Below are 18,303 nucleotides of genomic sequence, written 5' to 3' on the forward strand. Positions count from 1 at the left end.
TGACTTGTGGTGGAGGTTCGCAAAAAAAAACCAGAAAATATACGATTGGCCTCTGTTTACTCGATGGAAGATTCCACCGAGAAGTGCATAAAGGGATGGGTTTAATTTATGGCCCTTAATTTATTGCGGATACTCATTAGCATGTGTTTTTCTACTCTGTGAGGACATAACACTGACATTTTGCTAAGGATATATATTATACGAATGTTCAAACTTTTCTGCCGGCAGGATGGATGGATAAAGGTTGCAGAAAGACAGGCACTTAAGCAAAGCGAGAACAAATAAATGCATGCCGTACATAAAGATCATTACGCAAGCGAGCAAATACAATGAGATATGGACACGCAGAGGCATGCCGACTTTGGTATGAAGACGAGAAAGGGGGTGAGAAATGAGAAACGATGAAAAGATAGACGAATCTACACAGGCGGAGAAACGTGATGTTTTAGAGAGCGCAATTTAAAACGTGGACAATAAAACATTAGCATGAAAAGTGACAACACAGGGGCAATTTACACGAGGGAACAGACTAAAGTAGGAATGGAGCTTCCTAAATGCCTAGTCTAATCACGAGGCGGCAGTCGGTAACAAGCAAAGCATCATCGCTTTAATAGTCAGGGCAGCATGACATATTGGTTTTCATTTATGTAACCAAGATGTTTCATTATGCGGTGTTAATAAACAAGGAAAAGTATAATCAGTAATGATTATTGTATTCGTAAATTTAATCTTAATAGCATTACATTGTCTATGCACCAAGAGGTCACATCAATTAATGTAATTAGTTGTTCTGGTAAAAAAAAAACTTCACATTGTCTATTCGTGTGACCGTAAGGCAGAAAAGAACATAATTTACATTTATAGATAATTTTTTCCCATTAATGAACACTTGTAAAATAAATTACCTTGAAGTTATATTTGCTCTGGAATTGCGTACATTCTTACACGGTATAAAATATATTATTGTTAAATTATAAACCACTGCAAATGACTGTTCAGACAAAGTTCCAAAGGGTTCTTATTATTGAAGCCTTTTTCTCCATCCGCTGCTGGATGAAGGCCTCCCCACATCGTGTCATGGGGATTGTTTGACCATGCTTCACCATGCAGGTCAGTGCGGGTTGGTCAAGTGGGGTGGGAGCTGTAGCATCATCACTGCCTGGGGATCGAACTCAGGTTGCCAGGTTCATGTGGCTCAGTGCATGGACCAATGCACCACAGCTTTGCTCTAGTTATAAATAAAGGCAAACGACCAACATACAACAACATTTGATCGACAAAACACAGGTCTTTTTGGATCAATTCATCCTCCCTGTGTTGTTTAATTAGGGTAAAACTGTAACTGGTTTATATTTCAGCGAGTCTCATCTGCAGGGTGTTGCTCATCAGTCAATGCTCCTGGGGTAATGTTGATGTTATGGGCAAGAGCCGCCCACCAACGCCGTGCCAAATGCAGTAAATGAAAAGAATAAATTGTGTCCCAAAATATTGGCAATGTAATTTGCCCAGCAATAGTTATCCACTTTATCGTGCACGTGCCTAGCGTGCGATGATATGCTACCGACCGTAATCGACAACGCTGGATTTCAACTTGAGTTAACTAATGTCGAAATGGAGTACGAATATACAACTGTAAACGTTAAAATACATTCACTGGCTAGGCAAAATAATTTGCGTTAAAAACACTATTTTAGAAAGTGAAATTCGGGGCGGGGGGGGGGGAGAGCTCCCCCCCCCCCCACCACCCGCATCAAACTGAATGTCACAGCACCTCAAGGCATCAAGAGGTCGACGCTCCAATCAAAATCATCATCTGTCATCTGCCTCTGTCTCTCCCCACTCTAATGACCCCTTCAGGCAGAGATACCCAGCACCGTGCAAGGTCAATGACCCAAGAGAAAGCAAGTCCTCTTCACGCCGAATTCACAGCGTCGGTCGTTTTGTTAACGAGCCACCAACGGCAAAGTCATTAGGGGCCTGCGTCAGCCTAACGCGACGTTTAGATGGAGGCAGCTTGGTGTCTCTAGATAGGAATTTGGCGAGGTGGGTTGCATTGTGAGTCGTAAATTGCCACCCAAGCTTAGTTTACAACCCAAGGTGCTGGTTCAACTCCCGTACGTGGTCATTCGAGTGTAGATAGTTGGGCGTATAAGTTGGCGACAATGCGCCCTGGACCCGGCAACCTGAGCTCGATCTGCGGCCGTGGCTAACATCAGTGCCGAGCGCTGTCAGAATCAACGCAATGCCCTCCCTTTAACAACCCGAAGCAACCAGGTTGCTGAAGTATGGTCAAGCACCTCCTACGACCGACAGACACAATTGGATTGAAAAGAGCCGAGAATTATTTTGTACATAGCCGGTGGAAGGACCCCTGGTTAGGCGATGGACCCCTCCCCCAACATCCCACCTCTCCATCCTGGGTGCCGCCCTACCCTCCCCCAAGCACATGACAACCCCCGGGGAACCGTCCCCATCACCACCCACAGGCCTAACCGAGGTACTGTACAAGCCTGCCAGAGTACATTCAACAACAGCCGCCGTTCGCCACGAAGCGGTGGTGACGTCGCCACAGCCCTTGTGCCAGGCTAGGTTGCACGATGGCACCATGTGAAGTGTTGAAGGATCGCTGACAGGAAGTCATGGGACAGACCCGGGTGCCATGGGTTGACTGAGATGATTGGCAGATGCACCACCTGTGCTCCCTACTAAGTGAATTTCCTGCGTTTGAGCCAGCCGGAGCTCTGTTGGTTGTTGTGAGCATCGCTCCTCTGCCCTCAGCTATTGTTGGAGGGCGACTACCTCCAACTGCCCAGTATCATCCTTAATGGGACTTCTCCACAGAGGCCTATTTTGACACCGCTGGTACCAGCAATCAGCCCATCTCTTCTGTAGCCCATGCTGTGCCCATTTATCCCCCCATATCTAGCCAAACCGAAGCTGCCTGGGTGTGCAGTAGTTTGGGCATAGGGGCATCATAACCGAGCGAATACAGCCTCGCCTGCCTGAGGTAGCTCACTGATGGATGGTGTCCATATCTTTCAAGAGCAGCAAAATCTCCAATTACTTCTCAGAGTGAGTAGAAATTCCCAGATCATCATCACACATAACACAGTTGACCAATAGGAAGTAATCTATTGACCTCACCCGGGCATTGAACAGGTTCCCATTGTACGTGTACCGGATGGAAATTCCTCTAGTACAGCCAACGGAAAGCTTTTTGAACGTGGTAAAAGATGTTTCAGATTGTAAGAGCCAGAGGACATGCCCGTTGCACCGCAAGGTCAATAGGGAATGGCTCTTGACTCACGGCTATGCAACTTCACCCGGGCCTGCCCACCATTACGAAGGTCCTTAATGATTGTGAGTAGAGAGTCAGAGACCCTAAAAGCACGAAGAACATCCCAGAGCCCTGACCTGTTGATGATGGTATCAAAGACCTTGACCAGGTCAATAAAGCAGGGCTGTAGGTCCATTTGAAATTCCCTTCACCTCTGCCGTAGCAGACAGACACAGAATATGGTGTTTGTGGAGTACCGCCCCGGCCTGAAACCACATTGAGGCTCCGCAAGCCTCCCCTCAGCGTGCTTGCTAAGGCAATGTTAAAAAATCCTTGCCAGGACCTTTACCGACGGTCCCTCTTCTAGAAGGCGGGCGACCACCGCCATCCTTCCAATCCTGTGGAACCTGTGCTGTGATCCTGACAGTTGTAATAACGTTATAAAGGGCAGCATGAACATAATCGCTACCCTCCCTTAGCAGTCCGCTTGGGAGATCATCTCTGTCCGGCACTTTTCCTGGCATCATGCTGGATCGCTCTCTGTACTTCCTCAAAAGGTGGCACATCAGCCAGACACTTATAGGCTATTTGCTCAAATATTATCTGGGCTGAGGGATTTCTCCTCCGCAAGACCTCGGAGAAATGCTCAGCAAACCTGCAGGCGTTCTTGGGGGTTGGAGATCAGATCACCAGTGTTTCCCGTAAAGATGGCAATAGGTGTGGTGCGGTTACTATATTTTTTTCAGTAAAGAGTGATTTGTGATCGCAAGCTACTCAGGCATTTTCCATCTCCTCATCAACCCACGACCACCACTGATCTTTACACACTGCCTCTCCAATCCTCCGAACGAAGGCCGCGGTAAGTCTCCTCATTCTCCGATGTGGGATGTTGTACATACGCGCACACACAAACACACACACATGTTTGTGTGTTTGTGTATATCGTTACACCGTGGGCTCGTGGCTACCTTCCCGGCACAGACACCTTAGCAGATATAGCTATCAATCTGACTCATTACGGAGCACGGGTAAAGTGAATTTATTTCCAGCCATATTTCTTCTCGACAACTTCAATTAGTTCTCATTACCAGCCCTCCCCCACTGCCCTCAATTCACGTGCCGCTTTCAGGTAATTACAAACTTTCCCCGAAACACTTTGCTTCACTCAAATCAAATTAGTCCAGCCAAGGAAAAAGAGATTTCCCCCACCACCCACTTCCTTTCTATCACAGACCGCAATTTAACATAATGCGTCCATGACGAAACCCCACAGAGAGGATTTGGGAGAGTGGGACATTTTTTCCCGTAACTTTATGAGGCCTGTAGGCGAAGGAGACAAACCTTATCAGGCAGAAGGGGCTACACAACCGCTGCAACCGCGCTGACATTCATGAACTATTTTTTGATTAATTACACCATTAAATTCAAAGTTCACATTACTCCGCTCGCTGTGGTTGCCTAATATAGCTCGCAGCATTGGTACATGCGTGCACAATAACACGAGATTTCGACGCAACTCAAATGAAACGTACATGCTAATTGCATTGTTGACCTAGTTTAGGTTTAATTAACATGTGTTGCGACTACACCCCAGGGACTTTTTCCTAAGGATTCAAACATGCCCGGCTGATATTGCCCTATAACAATGTAAAGGTGTTTTTTTTTTTGTCAACAGATATCGCAACAACAATCTGTTACTTCGCAATTGCACCTCGCTAATGTGTAGGATAATTATTTTACATTAATTGTTTTTTGCAGGTCAGCCAACTATAACCGGGCGACGCCTCTGATTACATGCCGGTATTAATTTTGTTCGCGAAAAACAGTGAGAAAACGGGAATCAACAAAAGTGGTTGAGTGGTTCCTTTTCCGCCAACGATGACGACAAGCGGGTCGACGTCGCCGAGCGTGACGACGACGACGATTTAAGACAACGTTACGATGGACCCAAGCGCGACCGACTGCGACGACGCGCGATTCACGACTAGCAACGAAGTCAATTTTAGTTGCGTTATTAGAGACTGCAGCGCACCGAGGAGCACCGAAGATTGTAATTGGCCTGCATGTGAAAAGTTTTACCGAGTTCACTGATTGGATGATCTTATAATATGGGGAGGGGGGAGGAATTGCACAGCCCTCGCACCAACATTTAATAACTCAATGGACTAAATGTTGGACCGCTTTAGTCGACCGGGTTAACTCTTTCCCATTCCGATGACGTACGTGTACGTCATCAGTTTTTTCCTTCCGATTTTCTTCCGAACAATTTGGCACCAGCTATTATAGCGTGCGGTCGTATCACTACGGTTCTCTGCGGTGAGTACAATGTCTCTAAAAACAGCGGCACTACGCCTCTCTGAATAAAATTAGCGCTGAACTGCGTTGCGCGTTCCGAGATTCAGCGGTGAATTGGACACCCACCCTGCAACTTGCAGAGGTCTCGAAACGGGAAAAGGTTAAGCGAGTGACTGAATGTAATCCAGAGGCTAAGACTTGACGAGAATTCCACATGTTATCATCGACTAGACTAAGCCTCCGACTAAAATAATACATTCTGACTAAATTATCGTTGTTATGTGCACCGTACGTGAGAGTCATAAAACCAAGCTGCTTTAATTTTTTTTTTTCCCAGCAGATTCCTAGCTTCGCAAATGAAGTGTTAAATATTTATAAAGGCGGAAGGCAATGTCTTTTCAGCAACGTCGGGTTTACATTTCCTTTCCAATGCATCACTCTGCCTTGCCACTGCCAGCTGGTAATGTTCACCATGCGCCTGAGCGGCAGCTACATAATAAAATTACAATTTGGATTCATACGGGGTGTCTAATGCGACCACATCTCAAGATGCCCTGCAAAAAACAGCAGGCCGTATTTGTTTCATAAAGGGAAGCCACTCGATCATAGGAAAGGGGAGAAAAGGTAGGCCTTTAATCCTGGACTTGGAAATGGACAGGGAGTCAACAGCAGGGATCGCTGTGGGGGTACAAATGTACACTAAGGGGGTAGCGGAGGAGAATGAGAGACTGCCCACTGAGTGAAGGTTGTCTGCATGTATGTTGAACTTCTTTCGCACCGTACGTAGCCAACCGTGATAACCGGAGGCTGACCGAAGGCTTTGATGGAAAGCTTTCATTGCTGGAGCAGACTAGGGCGGGGATGAGAGGAAAGAAGTAGACAGGGACGAATCCACGGAGAATGCTGCAGATGATGGGTGCGATATTGAAATGTGTCCAGGAAAGGATTGGCAGGCAGTGGAGGGATTGGATTATTGAGTGACATGGGGTCTCGCTTCCAGGTGCGAGTGATGATTTTAACGCGTCCGACTTCAGCACCGAAATAAAGTGTCCCAACGCTTGCGAATACTTTTCAGCGATCCTATAGTGGTGTTCATCTTCCTTTATCATTGCAAATAAGTGCCGATTTTACTGAACCCAGAAAGACTGTGGATGGCGCTGACCCTTGACCATGATTTGAACTCAAGCCCCACGGACTGCAAGATGAGCATTGAGCCACAGTGCTGCCCAGCCGGACAACACACTAAAGCATAGGAAGCATAGAAAACCCTTTGGGTTACTGGAATAAAAGAGATAGAACAAACCAAAAAGAACACAAAAGGCGGGCAACAGTGAGGGCAAGGCTCAAAAAAACAATCCATTCTGGCTCACAAACCATCAAATGGGTGAGTTTGCGAGCCCCCCCCCCGACCCCACGCCCCCTCACCTGACTCCAGGCGAGCTCCGTCTCCAGGCTCTCGGGCATTCCGTCCACGGCGGAGCGGCGCGTCAGCTCCGAGTCGGTGGCCGCCAGCCAATCGGTGAGGGCGGCGATCTCCTTCCGCAGCTTGCGCGCCAGCTTGAGCGCCTTCTCCAGCTCGCTCTTGCTGTCGGTCACCTGGCACGCGCCGCCACGCCACCGAGAATCACGCGCGAGGCGACGAGGCGACAGGCACACGGGCCCGCGGCAAGCGCGGCGCCTGTGCGAGACATTTCGTTGGTCCACTGCTGGATGATGGCCGTGCGTATCGGAATTGCGGATCGAACCACGGGGCGAAGGAGCGGCTCTCTCCGTGCGATCCGAGGTGGGTGACGTGCACCCCGTGGCTTTGCTAGGTTTTGTGCGATTTCCCGAGCCGTGGGTCCGGTGGATTTAATCGTGATCCACACTCCCCGCGAGGCGAATTATTATCACCCGGCGCCCGACGTCACCACCAGCCACTTAATTCCACGGCAGTTTGGCAGATAAGCCCAAAGCTCGGTGTCAAAAAATGCACTTTTCAAAATGTGCGCACGTGCCTGTGTGCACTAACACGTGCATTCGTGCGTGCGCGTGTCCACACACAGCCCGCGTTGTCCATCCACCGCTGGACGAGGGCTTCGCCGTACTTTGCGGGTTGTAGATGATTACTTCACCATACTTCACCACGCTCGTCAGTGTGCGTTGGTGGAGGCAGGCAGCACAGATCTTGGATCATAGTACAGTACAAAATGGATGTTTATGCACTGCCTCTGTCGGCTCACAACGTAGCACGGCAGCATGCTGGTGGGTCGCCCACCCGTTCACTCTCCATGCTCAAACCTGCTTAGCTTCCGAGATGTGACGAGACCGTCGTGCACTCTCGGTGATTTCAGCATCGGCGATGTGGCGTAAACTGCCCTAAATTACAGGTTCTGGTTGTTGTCTTCTAACTCCCAAAGACTTTTGAAAAAAAAATAACAGCGTGAAAGTGTCACAATGCTCAAATGAGTGTAGAATTGTGGTTATCTCTAAGTGTATTGGACAATTCCATATTCCTATAATAGATACCAATCTCTGTGTAGAAAAACCGGTCAAGACCTCCGACAAAGTGGGACTCAAAAATATTTATTCTGCCCAAGGACATCACTTAAACACGTACGTTTGGTGTCTGTGGCCAACCACATGTTTACTGTTATTCTAAACGTGCAGGCACTGGTATTGTAAAACCTTAAAAAGTGCCATTGCAAGGCTTGAAAACTACGCTGCATGACAGAACCATCTGGAGATCTAGGGTCATTGGCGATTGATAGGGAGGCAGGCCGTATGTGACCACTGCATCGGCTAAACAAACACACGCTTAGGTTCAGCAATGTTGCGAGAGCCACTGCGATGCTGCTTCATGCACAACTCGAGTTTTCATATCGAGGCACAGCCATTGTGTGCGGTTGCAACTGTCATTTTATATAAATGTTTTTACAAATCTGACTTTTTCATACATCTCAATCGTGCTTTGCCATACTTACTTCGAAAGCCCAGCATTTGTTCTCCTCCACCTATTTGAAGCATTTTTTGCGCATCGTTTTTTTTCTAACTGACAATTCTAAACAGGAAGCTCACATATCTGACCTGGTCAAGCACCGCACCTACACCTCCGTCGCCAGAGAGTCGGATACCCGACGTTGTGCTCTGTCTGCCAGGCGGCGGCTCGCTCGGAAGAGCGAGCCACTCTCAGTGGGAAGCTTGCAAGTTCAAATCCTGGTTGGGAGTTTGACTCAGCCCACCATCAAATCTCTAGGGTCCATAAACCAGAGGTCGCAAACGGGTTTTGGTTCCTTACCCGTACCCGGCCGCACCAGGGTCGCAAATGGGTGCCCGTACCCGTACCCGGCCGGGTACAGGTACCCGTTCCCTACCCGTACCCGTACCCTACTCGAAATGAGTGACAAACGGTTACTCACCAGTGACTCACGGCCTACCCGTACCCGGCCGCACCAGGGTCGCAAACGGCTACCCGTACCCGGCCGGGTATGGGTAGCCGGGTATCGGGTAGGGTACGGGTATCGGGTACCCGGTTGCGACCTCTGCCATAAACTGAGCACTACTTTGCGTGGGAAAGCAACAGTGGTTGTTTTATCAATATACCCCCTCCCCCCGCCATCGGAATGTGGGCATTGCCACCACTGGCTCTGGGATGTAAAAAGGAGATAAGCAGCGCCTTCGGAGCTCCTGTGTATAGTATGTTGAACAAAGATAAAGATCCCCCGGAAATAAGAATAGGTTTTACCCTTTCTGGCAATAAAACAGGAGGTGTTAAGATGTTCAAACACCAAACAGAAACCTTCTGCAAGGAATCATGTCTGCAATAACCACAAATACTTGTGGCGAACATGCATACAAAAACATGCTCTGGTAAAATATATTTTATGTTTGAACATCTTAACACCTGTTTTATTGCAAGAAAGGGTAAAAACTATTATTTTACTTTGATACTGGCAAGAAAGGTCCCCCATATAGTCTCCAGACTGTTGGGGTAAGTGCTGTTAGTGAGCACCAATGAAGGCCAGCACGGAACGTATGAATGTATGTATGTTTGTTTGTTGAACTTATTTTGTACCGTGCGTAGCCAAGCGTGCTAATCAGAGGTCCGGAGGAAGGACAACAAACTAAACACAAAGAGCAGTTCTAAAGAAATTCGTTTTCAATCTACATCTAAAACTGCATAGCCCCAATGGCTTCCTAATATCGAAAAGAAGAGCGTTTCAGACGGCCGCAGAAGTGCATCTGAAAGCGCCGCGCAATGCGGTGACCACCGCTTTTGTTGGAGGGTTTAGCCAAAAGCGGTGTCTTTGACTTGTTTGGATTCGTATCTGCAACGAGTGCAACGTGTCTCGTGTGTTCGGTTCGCAACTCAGTGCGAGCACTCGTGATGATTGGCGGTGCTTTCGCAAGTGTGTTCCCATTCATGCGCCAAGTGCCCCATCTACTGTTTACTCAGAGCATGCATTTTCCCTGAGTACTTAATAAGAGGGAGAGAGAGCACGTTCAAACACACTGTTCCGTGTGAGATGCAGCACTAATTCTGAAAATTGTGGTCCCATCGGTAGCACCATCGATAGTCAGACCCCAGTAGCCAAAAAATCCTGTAATTAACTTCCTTGCTGCCAATATTCGTTCCGCTTCTCACCTTTGGTGCTGATGAATTTCCAGACGTGCAATTAGTCAACCACAGCATCATTATAATAATGCCGTTGTTTCTGAGAAACCCGTACAGCAGCACATTTTGTTTGTGTGTGTATTTGTATCCTTGGTGAATAGGTTTTTGTTGTTTTGTCAGAAAGTGTGTTGAGATTCACTTTAATTAGGCCCAAAGGGACGAAATATTAAAAGAAAAACACTAAAAAAAAATTGCGAAAAATAAAGACAACTCTTGTAAATCATTGTGACACGACCGACAGCTTCAAAGGCTTCGGCGGAACAATACGAGCATATCCAGCTTGTGTCAAAACCTGGGATAAACAAACCCGTACATTTTGAAATCCCCACTACAGTATAATTATACTTTCATGCACGGTGGACTCAGTAATGTGTAAACAAAACATTGTTCATGCTTAAAAGTGACACATTGGCACCTACAGGTGTAGCACGGGGAGATGAACAAAATGAATGAGCACCTCCGTTATATCTTTGGTGCATGCGCTTGTACATATGCACAAACAGCTAAGCTTGTAACGTGGCACGAACATCAGTTCTAACAGCAAAGGCTTTCTCTCGAGCACAAGTTAGAGCGTAGTCAGCGAATTGGTGGTGCAGCAGTGCTTCGCACATTTTGCTTTGAGCTCGGTGGCCTAAGTTTGATTCCTAGTCATGGCTAACATTGGTGGTGGGTGATATCTGAAGTGATCCCGGCCCCCCCGAACTAACCAGTGTGGTGAGGTATGGTCAATAGACACCCATATGACCGACAAAGTGGGGGAAGGCCGTCATTCAGCAGTATATTTACATGCACCGGTTTGTTGCATATTGCTCGCGATGATATAAACACTTGTAGAGGTGCACACACAGCATTATGGGTACCCGAGCGTGCTTTCCATCGGTGTCAGAGGGAGAACTCACGGTGGCAGGCAAAGAACGGAATGCGTCCAAGAACACGCTCACAGAGGAGATGGAGCAATGAAATCGTCACACGTGGAGCTGCTCGCCGTATTATTGCATCGCAGAATCATATGGCAGAAGCATGGGGAGCCATTAGTCCAGCAGCAGATTGACCAAAGCTGACGACTTTGATGGTGGAGAGTTCTATATTGGGTATTTAGATGAGGTGGGCAATATACAGTTTGGTGTATTTCCAGCCGTGCATTTTTTTTTCTCTTCAATGGCTTCACAAACGACGCCTCATCAAGGACGTTACATAATTAGTTTTGTTTTTTAACTCTGTCACGGACGCTCTGGACCATAGAATCAGAATATGTATTTATACTGGAGGAATCTGATGAGCTATGAAGCTCTTTTTCACAGATGTCCAGTAGGGGCAGGTCAGAACGTTACAACAATACAAAAACACTAAACGAGTGCAAAGTATAGGGAAGGTAATCAATTCCCCAAAAAATACAAATAAAACTAAACTATTTTAATTTTACCAGGTAAAGCCCACCGAGCGATTAGCTTCTTCTTTATCAGAAGTGACCTGCCCACAAACGGTAGCTCAACAAAGTGGTTCATTTATAGCGGCCAAATAATCTAAACAATCTAAAGCGTGGCGGGCGCATGGGGGAGCAACCGTAACAACATCAGCAACGGCAACAACCACAACGGCCGTGAGCCCGGGAGGACGGCGATTGTTACCTGGGCGCCCAGATCATTGTAGAGCAGCTTGAGGGAGGTGAGCCGCTCGTCTAGTTCCTGGGGGTCTTCCGTGTGCTGCTTCTGCACGATCTGCCGCCCGGTCTTGATCACCGCCTCCACCTCGGTCTTCACCTCGCTCAGCGTCTTGTACAATTGCTGCGCGGTAAAATAAAGAGGGAGAGTTCCGTGAGAGCGTTTGTCCTCCCCCCCCCTCCTCACCACCCCGGCCCGTCAGCAATACGCGTCGCGGTGACGAGATGTTAACTACCTCGCCTGGTATACAGGAGGACGTGGGTGCAATCCTGACCCTGACGCATGCTCTATATTTGCAGTGCGGATGCCTCTCTTTCCGTGATTGCGTGGATTTTTCTCCGGGTCCTCCGGTTTTTCCCTCCACGTTTAGAATCAACATCATGCGTATAGAGTATTTGGCTGCGATAAATGTCCACGTGATGATAAGCCACTTCGTTGAGCTATCATTTGTGGCCAAGTCGCTTCTGAAAAAGAGCTACACAGCTCAGTGGGCCTTACCTGGTAACATTTTAAATAGTTTAGTTTTAGTTTAGTTTTATACGCCAGACGGTTATTCACGGCACGTCGAACGGGTTCTGTGTTACAAACACTCGATTTGTAAATGGACTTAGGAGAAATTATTAAAAAGCACAGCGGCTTTATTGAGATGTTTGTATGGTGCGATATTAATCCCAGGCACACGAGGTCTGATTTCTTGCCTCAGACAACGCAAGTGTTACGAGTGAGATCTGAGATTGCTCATGGAACCTCCAACTTGGCCTAACCAGTTGAGTGAAGCATAGTCTAGCTCGGATTTTAAATATGAAATTATATGAATGTTTCCTCATTCAGTATTACCTACATGCATTAATTTTATAAAAATATGATATTTTATGCGAATGCATGTATATGGAATACATTTATTTATGGGAAATATTAAGATTTTGTTCCATCATTCATAATGATTTTCAAAGCTCTTTAACTGAAACAAGGAGACCTTTTGCAAGGAAACAAAGAACAAACCCAGTGATAATTATTTAGTACGGATACCTGACACACACAGCCCCACAGCAACGTGTAACATACAACAGCAATTCGGATTAAAACATTTGTCAACTGTCAACATTCATTAAGTATTTTAATGAGTGCAGTTTATTTTGTTCCAGCTCAACATCGCTTGTACGATACGGACACTCGTTCCACACGCGAGCGCGTCCCATGCTCCCCGAGCACATTTGCGACAACTTAACTGCAACAATGCCAGCGTGGGGCAGGTCAGCAAACACTTTACCCCATTAAAAGCGTACCCAAGTCATTAAAAGTTTTGGCGAAAACTGTTTTACTCCATTAACGTAGGTGGGGGGGGGAGGGGGACGATGTCACGCCCAGTACTCTTCGGCCCGAGTGGAGCGTGACACTAAATCCTCGCGAGAGAGATGCCGTGGCCGTTTACCGAGATGGCCGGTGATGCCGTACGCACGTATGTACGTGCATACGTGCGTACGTACGTGCGTATGTTGAACTTCTTTCGCACCGTGTGTATCCAACCGTGCTCATCGAAGGTGCCGTACAATGATGTCGGATTCCCACAGCTCTGTATTTCGTATCTTTTCTAGATTTGAATTCTAGATTTGAAGCTTTCGTGACTGCAAGGATTCATATTCTTAGGTTTTTTCGGTAAAGTCACGTAGGTAAAAAATTAAAATTAATAAAAATCACGACGTTTCGGAGGCAACACAAGCTTCCGTCTTCAGGTGGAACAGTCACAGCACGATGGCTGTATCAAGTATCTTTATCGTACTGCCGGTGTGTTTCTTGCAGCGCTGCTATTGCAAGTGAATATTACGTTCAAAAAATTAAAACTGAAAATCACGCAAAGTGAATCTGCCAAAAAAGGCTTCCAGGCATTACGACCAAAAACACTTACAATGCACATGCTGCCTGTGACCCTAAATAAGCAAATACTTAAACTATCATCATCGTCATTATGAACTAATAATAACAATTAAAATAATTATGAAAACGACTCCGTCAATTACTCGGAAAACGTTTGGCAAAACATTAATTGAATTGCCAAAGATCAAGTTTGTTACTTCGTTTGCCAGGACATAAACAATTTTCGAAGAACAATCGATCATCGCAATATGACTGTATTTATGAAAATGGACAACAGGATCATTGTCGATCTTACAGTATACCATTCAATCGCGGTATGACGATCAGGGCACAGCACTTGCAGTCCAGAGGTCACCGGTTCAATTCAATCTCCGGGCGAGGTAGTCGAAACAATGATGCAAGTTTATTAAATCCCCCCCTCCGTCTCTGTTCACCCAGCGGCACAAATATCTACAACACCACAGTTAGCGCATCAGCGGCAGGTCGCGTGCGGTGAGGCAAAGTGTGGGCACTCCCACCTCTTCCTAAATATCTCGCCAGCATGGATGAGTATTAAACTATTTTCTTTTGCCAGGCCCACTGAGCTGTATAGCTCTTTTTCAGAAGTGACCTCGCCACAAATGATAGCTCAACAAAGTGGCTTATCACGCGGAAATGTATAGCAGCCAAATATTCTCAATGCACGTCGATTCATAATGTCAGAGGGGAAAAACCAGAGGACCCAGTGAGAACATACAAACTTCAAATATAGAGCAGGCGTCAGGGTCAGGATCAAACCCACTACCTCCTGCATGCCAGTAGAGCCAGTTAACATCTAGCCACTGTGACCAAACACTCTGCGCAGAAGAGCGCTTCTCGGACTCTCGAACAAGGGAGGCCCTTCCAGCAACAGTGGCATGAGCACGTATTGCGGGGCTGCACTCGTACCTGTAACTACAGTGTCACTAAAAATCCACTTCAGACACAAAGGTCTCAAACTGTTATAGCCTCACGTCGGTTCTCTGCTGTCGCCCCCTTGGTGTGGAATCCTCTATCCCTTTGCAACATCCGCAACATCAAATGCACTCTGACTTTCAAGAAATATCTGAGGCCTCTATCTGTTTGGGGTCAGGGCTTTCGAGCAGCCGTGAACTTGGTTTCCGCGCCTCTGAGTTGTTGACTTGTCTGCAAAATCTGGCGCGTTATAAATGTCATTATTCATTATTTATGATTATATATTTAGTGTGATACATCACACGATCGCCAATCGTAGTGCAGCACCACCGCTTACCATGCAGTGCTCCAGCTGGGCCTGGGTTCCCTCCGGCTCGGCACTCGACACTTTCACAAGCGGCACCTCCGAGTTCACGTCCGTCAAGATGCGCCGGCACTCCGTCACGCGCCGGTCAAAGTCCACCGGCTTTTGGAAGAGACGGAATTTTGTCTCCACGTGCGCCAGCTTTTTCTGTGATGCAAACGCAGCCAGTCACGCGAGTCAACAAATCGTTTAAAACACAAAAGCTACCGTAAAGTTGTTGTTATTATTATTATTATTGAAAACATATGCTTTCGCAGCCAATAATAAAAAAAATTTGGGCTATGCCACGTAATGACCAAGCCAAATTTCTGTCGTAAGCCCATTGAACCAGTTGACCAGACCAAACAAATTCAGTTGTCAGATGTATAAAAGGAAAATCTGTTTTGCATGCCGATATTATGTTGTTTTATCCTATGAAATGGTTGGAGCCATGGTTGTTTACACACTGTGAAACGAATCTGTAAAACCATGGCCTGGGAGTTTCATTTCCATGCCATGGAGAACATTAGAGGCAAGCGAATGACATCAGGACCAGTCTGGATTCTTACACACCCCACACCCCTCACCCCCCAATTCTCCCCATCGCACCCCCCCCCACCCAAAGCCTTTAACAACCTTTACTGACGAACCACAGGCGCTGCACTATGAACCCAACGACCTGAACTTCAATTCCCTGAAACCTCTCCTGAATAACCCTTCACCAACCTTATTTGCACGATGAAGTATGGTCAGACAAATTCCGTCATTGTCATGGAGTGGCAAGGCATGTTCATCATCATTATTATTATATGCGCCAAGTACAATTCCGTTTGAAAACAGCAATGTGTAATTTTTAACAGGCACAACACTTCGATTTAAAGCTTTCGTGACTGCAGGGATTCATATTCTTGGTTCTTTTGGTAAAGTCACGTAGAAGGGAAATAATAAAATAAGAATATGTAAACATAATATTTTTATTTTATTTTATTATTTCCCTTCTACGTGACTTTACCGAAATAACCAAGAATAGGCACAACACTGTTACCCGTGCCAAAAAACAGCGCACACCACGTGGCACTTAGTTTACCAACTCTCGGGTTAATGGAGTCGATATTAATAAAAATTCGTGTCCATGTTTCTTCTTATTTCTCAGTGCCTTTCACGTGAGCGCAAGTGGTCGCGTGGTGGATGCGTGGTGGTGGCAAGAAATAATTTAGCGAAGACCTCTTTCATTCCATACATTACATAAATTAAGGCGCCACGGTGGCGAGATGTTAACTATCTTGCCTAGTAAACAGGAGGTTGTGGGTTTGATCCCGACTGGGACGCTTATATATTATGGAGTTTGTATGTTCTTCCTGTGGTCGCGTGGATTTTACTATGGGTCCTCCCATTTTTCCCTCCACATTTATAAACATGCGCTTTGAGTATTTGGCTGCTATACATTTCCACGTGATAAGCCACTCTCGCTAAGCTATGGTTTGCAGCCAGGTTGCTTGTTAATAAGAGCTACGTAGCTCAGTGTGCCTTATCTGGTAACAAAAAAAAGTAAAACAATTTGTAAATTTGCTTACAACTTGCCCTATATAAAATATACATACATGGCATTGACAAATAGCATCCTACACTTTCGTAAGCGACATCGGTTTTTCCATTTGTATCACTGTCACGTTAACTCATACGTGACCTTGAAACCGGGTCACGGCAAAATACAGATTACGCACGCCGCTGGTTGGGTGGTTTGCTTGCTAATCTTGAGTACAAAATCATCATCGCACGCCTAAGCACACACACTGCCAATGCCGCTCTCATTATTCAAGTCAAAAGATGCTCAGAGCATTCCTGAGGGGCGCTGTGTCCATATCTTTAAGATATTTGGCTTCACAACACAGAGACGGTATGTGAATCTTTAATCTTCAAAGTGCACGTTATAATGCATGCAGTCCCCAAAGCTGCTCATTACAACATTCAACAGCTTCCATGGGTTTCTCAAATTCTCACTCTTGCTGATTAAAGGCTTAAAGGAAACGCACTGCCTGTTTATCACACCCAGGTCGTGCTATGCTCTTTTATATTCAAGAAGGAAAACGGAGTTTAATGGAACACCCACGAACTATAAACACGTACTTATGCATGTTAAGTCAACCTTGCAACATTCTCTAAAAGAGGTGGACTTCATTGCCTTTGAGTCAAGTCGTCTCAGTGTTGTTGCATCAACACAGCACTCCTCGGTGCCAACTGGTGATGCAGGGAGGCCGAGTAAAGGCGCAGCACTGCAATTTTTTGCTCATGACACTGCTGGTGGAAGGGCCTCCGCTAGAGGGAGCTCTGGAGGCCGTCGTAGAGGTTAGAGGCCTTTTCCATAAAACAACATGAAAACAATATTCCCCGAGCTCATATTTTAATCAGTGTCGATTAAGACAGTTTTTTTCACTGACACCAATTGTATGCAACTGTGCACCGGGGTCTGTTTAGCTATCACTCGGCACTGATATTAGCCATGGCCGGGAATTTAACTCGGGGCAGCTGCGTTCATAGCGCAGTGTGTTTTATCATTGCACCACCGGCTCAATTCCCAAATGTGATAAATGGGAAAGATTTATTACATTTTCGTTTTGAATAAAATATTTATATTTGCCTTCCAAGGAACGAAGGGTTAAAACAAATAAAACACGGAGATGTTTAAAATCATTATTTTCATTCCCGTTTATGAATTATGCAAAACGCGTTCAACTTTTTGCAGCTTCTTCAAACAGCAATACGATTAAAAGTGTCATAATGGAAGAAAAAATACTTTCACAACTATAAAAGAATAAAACAAAAAATATATTGCTCGCTGTGATGCTACAATGAGTTTGAATGGGCTACCAATCTCACTGGCTGATGAGATACAATTACATTCAATGGTTTGTATGCCTCCGAGTGTAATATAGTGCTATTTTATTAGAATGTTATGTAAAAGTGAAATTATTGTTATATTGTGTGACTCCTTGCACGGTGAAAGCAATCAAGAAACTGGTTAATGGGAAACAAAATGTAAAGTACATTGCGCTTCAAGAACGAAGCTATATGTGTCAACTTCGCACGACAGGAAGTGCCTGTCAACGTGTGAATCTGTTACGGTGGTGCAACAGTGATTGCTTAAAATATGTTGATGAACCAGGTAACTCGAGACCAGACTGTTCCTTGCAGCAACTTTAAATAAATAGCAAAATTGGGTTGAGTTGTCACAGCACTGAGCCAACACCACTGAAAACCTGGGTTC

At 46.1% G+C, this 18,303-nt stretch overlaps 1 protein-coding gene across 1 annotated transcript in view; it reads right to left on the reverse strand.

Annotated features, from left to right (window-relative positions):
* The window catches only part of LOC133353592 (dystrophin-like), a 639,339-nt gene that overhangs the window by 330,222 nt on the left and 290,814 nt on the right, over positions 1 to 18,303 (reverse strand). Inside the window, 3 exon segments of the mRNA XM_061569957.1 lie at positions 6,998 to 7,168; positions 11,855 to 12,010; positions 15,033 to 15,206. Coding sequence (XP_061425941.1) covers positions 6,998 to 7,168; positions 11,855 to 12,010; positions 15,033 to 15,206 — 501 coding nt within the window.

This window comes from Lethenteron reissneri, chromosome 6 (assembly GCF_015708825.2).
Source record: "Lethenteron reissneri isolate LAM-NWPU_2019-01 chromosome 6, ASM1570882v1, whole genome shotgun sequence".
NCBI lineage: Eukaryota > Metazoa > Chordata > Hyperoartia > Petromyzontiformes > Petromyzontidae > Lethenteron > Lethenteron reissneri.